The sequence below is a fragment of the Dendroctonus ponderosae genome, unplaced genomic scaffold (assembly GCF_020466585.1).
Source record: "Dendroctonus ponderosae isolate FM_Combo_2020 unplaced genomic scaffold, Dpon_F_20191213v2 Dpon_F_20191213_8, whole genome shotgun sequence".
NCBI lineage: Eukaryota > Metazoa > Arthropoda > Insecta > Coleoptera > Curculionidae > Dendroctonus > Dendroctonus ponderosae.
This window is the reverse complement of record NW_026019016.1, coordinates 3,135,839-3,143,789: the sequence shown is the minus strand read 5'-3', so window position 1 is coordinate 3,143,789 and position 7,951 is coordinate 3,135,839. Positions and strand designations below refer to the sequence as shown.

Below are 7,951 nucleotides of genomic sequence, written 5' to 3'. Positions count from 1 at the left end.
TGCGACACACTTAGGCTCAAGCTGTAAGAGAAAATTCCAATTAGTAAAGAAATTAATTTGAAAAATTACCTTGACGTTTCGATAGCTATTTTCTGATCGTTATCAAAGGAACCTAAATGAACCTAAAAAAGAGTATGTTAATAAATTGTGTAACAATAGTAGGATAATACAGTATATGAATTCGCTCTGATAATTCGTCTGTGCAAATTGTCAGTTATGTGACTTTTAAAAAAAAATGTAAATTTATCGGATACTTTTGCTTCCTCGGACGACTAAATTTGCTGCTACTAAACAGTAGGCTGTTAATTCAAAGCGACTATAATGAAATCTGGCATTGTTATATACACTGATGGACTAAATTAGCACACCACCTATTCATTTTCGAATAAATATAAATTAAATAAAATAAAATAAATATGAATCAAAATTAAATTCGATAATATATATAAAATTTCTTATAATTTTTAAAAGCAGAAAATAGCTATCGAAACGTCAAGGAAATTTTTCAAATTAATTTCTTTACTAATTGGAATTTTCTCTTACAGCTTGAGCCTAAGTGTGTCGCAGGATGCCCTCTAGGTGATAGTTCTTGATTACTTTTTGATAAATAATTCGTTCTTATTGCGAAATAGGAGCACTATTTATCAATCTTTTTTAAAGACAAAAATTTTTGAGGCGAAATACCCAACAAGAAGTTTGTAAAAAAACAAGCGTGTATGGTTTCCCAACTGGCTTTTTGTGTTGCTATCTTAATAATGTTTTGGGGTGGCATTTCTTTGGAGGCCCGTACGGACCTTGTCGCGATCCCAGGAAGATCATTAACTTCCCAGAAGTACATTCTAGATATTTTAGAAAACGATGTCGTACCTTTTGCACTTCACATGGGCGACAATTTCTTGTTTATGGATGATAATGCCAGACCGCATCGAGCTCTGATCGTGCGCGAATATCTTAATGAGGTTGGCATTCAACGTTTAGTGTGGCCAGCGCATAGTCCTGACTTTAACGTGATTGAACATGTTTGGGATCAGCTCAAACGACGCATTGGACGACAAGATTCTACTACTGAGAACCCACCGGAACTGGAAAACGCGGTTCTTCAGGAATGGCACAACATTCCCCAATAATTCATTACAAAATTTTTTATGGCATACCAATACGTTTGAGGGACGTTATTCGAGCTAGATAGAGGTGGCAATACACGCTATTGAATCGGTTAAAGATCGAAGCTTTACCTGAATTTCAAAATGTATTTTTCATAAATTTTCACCGAAAATCTGATAACTAGTGAATCATGTTTTGTTTTAATTTTTGATTCGAAAACATTCTCATATTAATTTAAAAAATAATAATTTGAATTTTGTTAAAAGGGGTTATAATATTTTTTCTTTGAAACGTATGGATGGTGCGCTAATTTTGTCCATCAGTGTATTTTCAGTTTTTAAATGCACTGTTAACTGTCTTATTTAATGGGCTACTTGCAAATTATTACCCATTCATGCAATTAGCCCATTGCAAATCGCAGGTTCGATTAATCTTCCCGGGACTGAGTTCATGACAAGTGCTAAACGTGTGAAAAATCACCGGTAAATTGTACTAACGCATAAAGTGACGGGAAGATAGATGAATGAACGAAACACTAGAATGGATAGCATGATGATGAAATATTGTAACCACTTCTGTGTTGTCGTCTGCTGTTGCCAACATCGATAGGACAATCGCAACAAGATTGCTTTTTATTGTTTATGCAACAGATTCTGAAAGGATGTAGAGTAGGGATGACACAAACCAGTATTTTTCAGTCACAGGTTCCATATGTGACTGTTCCAAGCTCGTACCTGTTCCAAGTATCTGTGATTTTTAAGCACATGTTATTTTGGCCCATGATAAATATTGGTTTGTACCTGTAACCGGGCTGAAGCGTATTTTGAGTCCAGTCAAATTCCACTTTAAAAGGCCTGTTTCGGGCACTAAAAATATGATGGTAAAAGTTTATTGGAAGTTGTTCGGAAGGAAGGAAAGAATATTGAGACAATGGTTTGTGCTCGATTTCCGGCTGTGGAACATTGTTTATAAACAATTATTTATAAATAATTAACAAAAGTGCAAAAGCCCGTTTTTTGTGCATAATTGTCGAACCGTTGATGCTATTGAAAAAAAGTTTTATCCTTTTTTTCAAGTACTAAAAATACCTATGATATACTACATTAAAATCCGTTCATTAGTTTAATCAAAAATCGAAAAAAAAAACGTCGATTTCAGCGTTTTGGTTAATTTTCAATAATTAATTTAGTTTTGTTTCACGAAAATGGTACCATAACTTTCTCTGATTAGTCATTAATGAAATTTTCATTTACTGTACGTTGTAGTATAACTATTTACGAGTAAAATACAGTCTCAGAGAAGTCTCTCCGACGTCTCACGAAAAATGTATTTAGAATGTGGCAAGAGCCCTTTTTACATAACAAATAGGAATGAACAAAAAGTTATGAATATTTGGAACTAAAATTTATACCACTTATAAAGTATACAAACACCTTCAAAAAAAGTTGTAGTGAGATTTTTTGAAGCAAAACCAAATTAATTATAACAAAATTTACTTTCATCTATTTAGTACCCCGTAAAAATATAATCTAATCCGACTGCACTAATTGTTCCATTGAAGAATATCCACGCCACTTCCTAGTGATTTGGTGCGAATTTGCTGGGTCCTCAATAAATTATGACCGAAGACCGAATGCCTTTTGTTCCTTTATGTATGCAAGGGCTCATGGTCAAAAAAAAGTCATAACATTTTTTATGAGTAACGTTTTACCATTTTATCGAAACTTTATTTGAACACAAAAAAAGGTGACCACATTTTTTATCTTTCCCACTTAAGGGCAGTAAAATGTGAAAAATCTTCTATTTTCATGCTAATCACTGATTACAATTCATTTTATCGCTTAATTGAAAATTGGCAATTTAATATTTTAGCTATGTTTGATATAAACAAATATTGAAACATGTCCAGACCAGGTAAATAGCGCCTATACAAATTTAAATGTAGTTCGTCCACTACTCCACTGGGCAGATGCAACAAATGCTATTTTATTTCAGAAGCACTGCTATTGGTCGAAAAAGATCAACTTTCAAGGGCAAGGAACAGTCGAATTCCAACAAAATTCCGAAAACACAGTCAGTCAGTCACAGCCTGTGACTCACCTGGCTTGGTCACATTAAAGAAAATATCGGAGACGGCTGTTACTGCTGTTCCCAATATTTTATGTTCATTGAATATATTGCTATTTGCCGAATCATGGCTGCGTGGATTCGAAATTCATCGGGTCCCACGTCCCACTCCCATACATACAAAACCTTACCACTTCACGAGAATAAAATATCTCCTTTCACTAAAACTCAGGCCAATTGACAACGCCGCGGAGAATCAAAAGGCACAAAAGCAGGTATTTGCCTTTTTGCTTTGTTGAAAATATCGAAATACCATGTTGTACTGGTCCTGACCAGCATCGTAGGAGAGCCCTGTTATTTCAAATCACATGTTATTTTAAATATCGGTCACAGGTACCGACTGTTCCAAAATACCTGTGACAAGTATTTCGTGTTATCCCTAATGTAGAGGGTGAATGCTTAAACGACTGTAACACTCGGAGTAGATCTGTTATTAAATTGTGGTTCTCTGTTGTTTTCAGGCCAGCAAAATGGGATTGGCACCCGGCAGTCACCTGCCGGCGTACTTTTGCCACAACGGAGACCCCCTCTCGCAGCCACCACCCGCCCATATGGGAATACCTCCCTACCAGCTGGATGGAAAGGGCAGCGCCGCCATGGGTGAGTATGGAAGCCAGCCGCCCCCGCAGCCCCACCGGCCGTTTAGTCCAAACGACTGGAGACGATTGGGGCCACTGCTCGCCGCCACAGGTACCACCACACATGCTCTGAGTCAGCCCCTGCGATCAGATTATTGCCATTCTACTGTTTCACTGTTTCTTTCATGGTGGTATGAGCTTTTAAATGGGTGTAGAGTAATCAGTGCCAATCGCAAACCTTTCAAAAAACGCTCTCCAGTTTGACCAAAAAGTAGACTAATTCGATCTCAAGTTGTCGTTTTTCCAATTTTACTCCCAAACGTGCAATTTCCCGAACTATTCGCAGGTTCATAAGGATTATCGCACCAAAGTGCGACAGATGCTGATTAAATTTTTATGGCAAGTGGTTGAGTTGTCGAGAGAAAATTATGTAGTCAATTTTTGTCAATTTATTTTCGTTTTTCTATATGTCGCAAAATTGAGATCAACGGTTGATTGATGGGCACTCGGAAATATTTTCCTAAAAAACTCTACAGGGTGTCTCACGGTCAGCGTCCAGTCGAATCTTTCGGGAAGTAATGCGATTTGAATCCCGCAAGTCTTAATCATCCAGCTGGGTCCAGGACTAAGAGAGTTATTAAGAGAAAAACGTCTTCCGCAAAAAATATTTTTTTCGAATATTTGGGTTTTCGATCTCCGATCGAATGCCCTGGAATTTTCTTAACAATGCCAACATTGATATTATGTTACTTTTGCTAAATTTCAAATTTCCACCGGAGGCCAGTATTAAGAGAAATACGCGAAAAATTTTCACTAAAGCAAAATGCTATTAAACTCAAATACAATTTTCAAAAACCTTCCAGAAAACATTTTGAGAAAAAACAAAACACTTTGAACAATGCCATTTTCACAGGATTAGTTTTTCAAAAAAATAAAGAAAAATTGGAGACATTTCAAGAACGGTTGAGTATAAACTATGATTTGATGATGAAATAAAATATGAAAACTGTTTTTTATATAAATTCCAAAAACTTATGCAAATACCACCCATTAAATGAATTAGCAATGTATCATCGTATTCAAATTAATGAAGATTTTCCAGTTTTTTTTGACATAGAATAAAAATTGTAATTTTTCGACTTTGCTATATTTAGATTTCTTTTTCGGAAAATTAATTATCGAGCACAATAATATGAATTTTGCAGCTGAGATTTTCAGTTCCACTCTTTTATCTTTGAAACTGTCATATCCAAATTTGCAGGATTTAAATCGCATTACTTGCCGAAATATTCTAATGGACGCTGACCGTGACACACCCTGTATTTTATACCCATTTTTACGTGTCAATACGTTTCAGATTTGTTTTTTAAATCAACCAAGCATTTTGAAAGGTCCTGGATGATACGATCTGATGAAATATACCCATTTGAAAGTGAAAATTTGACAAAAATTAATTTTTAATAAAATAAGGGCTTTTATTGGACACGCTAAATGTAGTGGTGGAGGGCAGACGCTATTTTGCATGTGAGCTTGTGAGGTTTATGGAATGGGATTCAGAAGCGCGTTCGACTAATGTACTTCCCTTAGAACATGAAATTCTTATTCGTTCACGAAGCTCTATATTGCTGTGTGTTGACTTGGCTAGTCTTCTACAATAATTAATAATGTTAAGAGTTGCCTATTCATACCTGCAAGATTTAAAAAATTGGTTCCGTTTCTTCAGAGAATGTGTCTTTTTGGTTAATTCTTGTCGTTTGCAACAGTAAGACTGTTCTTATTTCTTTTAACGCTTTTATTAGACATATTCAAGCTGTGACAACGTTATTCTGGTCCGTTTTTACTCTGAATAGATTTGCCAAAACGTACAACAGCAAAGTACAAAATGAGTGTATAATTCAAACTTTTAGTTTGTGGATAAAGCAGTAAAATAGTAAAAATTTGTCCTAGATTGAAATAAATTTTTACCGATTTTGACGTTTTTGCGAGAAACAGTTTGAGTAATGAATATTGATAGTGGACAAGCGTGTGTCTGAAAATCACTTTCTTCGAAAAGTGATGAGTTTTCAGGGTTGATTATTCCCCAGAGGGCAATATTTACCTGAATTTGCCGTAAAATTCCTGGTATTTATAGACTGGCTATTCAACCCCCCTAATAACAGGCATTGGGGAAACTTGTTAATAGCGAACATTATTGGCTTTATTTCGCTGCAATTTTCTTCCTGCACCCACATTACTTGGGGGCCAAGTAATGTGCATTTGCGGACCTGCTTTTTAATGACGAGAGGGACCTGAGCCTATAAAAGTTTTAACAACAAATGCCTTCCAGGCACTTACCTGCCAAATTACGGCTTTTAGCGACCGTCTCCGTCAATATCGAGCCGCCCACAATTTTCTAAATACCATACACTTTTCCGTCTCGATACGATGTCATAATGTTTTGCATGCGTGACAAAAAGTTGGCCAATACCCCTATCGATTTGAGGCAATGTTTGATTTTTCCCTGTTCCCTATCCATCCCGTGCAATTAACAGTTATTCCAGGGAATGTGAATGGTACAATTGTTAAAATGCACGCGCCAAACCGAATCGAGAGCGGTCGTAACGACGGATCAATGGCAATTATATTTCGGTTTTTCTGCAACAATGACAAAAAGTCCTCTAATTATCGGGGAAACCCCGCGCGGACCGCCACGTGCCACGTGGTAAACCCGTCCAATTTGTCTGGTTCGAGGGTTGAGCGAAAGGGTTGCCGCTTCAGCAATTGTAGGGCGATTCGTTTGCGGCACTTGTAGGTTTTTCACATGGATTATAAAACGAGCAAAGCGGTCAAAATATTGTGAGGATGCCTTTAGTTTTTTAAACATTTCACAGCGCAATTCACTAAACCAATGCCCTCAAGTCCAAGAAGTAATTCCGAGTATCAACAAGAACAGTCATAAAGGAAAGTAATTCAGGAAACGAAGGTCTAACCATATTGATGATCCAAAAATTACCAAATTTTAGTAGTTGCCAAAACTCAACATTCTTAAAGTAAAATATACTAAACAACTGAAAAATTGTACCAGAAACTGTACCAGAAGAAACAGACTACAAAAAACAATAGGAAAACATACCAACTTGGCTTCAAACCCAGGTTTCTTGGTTTCAATTGGTTATCTTAACTTCAATTGGTTTTCTTAACAAATAATCTACAGTTTTAAATGGACATAAATCAGCAAGTCTTTTCAGGGACATTAACAAGGGTTATATTTTTTATTTTTTTCTCAAACTTCACACACGAAAATACGTAATACACAGTTTCAAGGGCCTACTAGACAACAGACGTTTCTGAGACTGCAGAATGAGCAGGCGACACAGCAATGATCGCACCTGAGAAAAACAACATTTTGCCGGAGCAGGCAATCGGGCTTCTTTTGCCAATAAAGACTCTACTGCAACTTTTACAACCACAACCGAGCTAAACAGGAAAATAAGTGTACGATAGTAAAGATTGGAGTATTTATATACAGGGTTATTCACGCTATACGGCACGGACGTTTGCGGCTAGCCCGTTTGTTTTTTGCAAAGTATTATATGATGAATCTACAGACGCCTATCCGTATTCCACCCCACACATTAACTGACCACCTATTTTGATTTTTCATGACCCTGTATGCACGCGGATTCGTATCAGAATAATAATGAAAGTTGTGTCTACTGACGAGACCATTGTTATGAATAGTACATTCATCACTAAATAACACATTTTCGAAAAACTTTTCATTTTCTGCCACTTTATCTAACACCCACATGCAAAACTCAGTTCGGTTTTCCAAATTATTTCCATAAAGTTCTTGGCAAAGCTGAATTTTATAAGGATACAAGTTATGCTTTTTGGTAATTCTGGAAATACTTGATTGACTAATGTTAGTACTTTTGGATATTAGATTTTGACTAACATTAGGATTTTCGATAACTGAACCAATTACCTCGAAAACAGTTTCTTCATCTTCAGTCACCGATTTCCGTGTAATGGTTTTTTTTATAATTGACACTCCCAGTTTCTTCAAATTGGTGTATTAAGCGCTTAAAAACTGTTGGCTTAGGATCATTTCTTTCAGGAAACTTTTGAGCATAAACTCGAGAAGCCAATAAACAATTTTT

General features: G+C 36.2%; 1 protein-coding gene across 10 annotated transcripts in view; it reads left to right on the top strand.

Moving 5' to 3' along the window:
• The window catches only part of LOC109535398 (protein pangolin, isoforms A/H/I/S), a 140,537-nt gene that overhangs the window by 104,434 nt on the left and 28,152 nt on the right, over nucleotides 1-7,951 (top strand). For 9 of the 10 annotated variants that reach the window (XM_048669414.1, XM_048669411.1, XM_048669415.1 and 6 more), the window contains exon 4: nucleotides 3,693-3,921. In XM_048669414.1, coding sequence (XP_048525371.1) covers nucleotides 3,693-3,921 — 229 coding nt within the window. The remainder of the gene's footprint in view (nucleotides 1-3,692; nucleotides 3,922-7,951) is intronic. The other variant, XM_019901298.2, reaches the window with a different exon arrangement.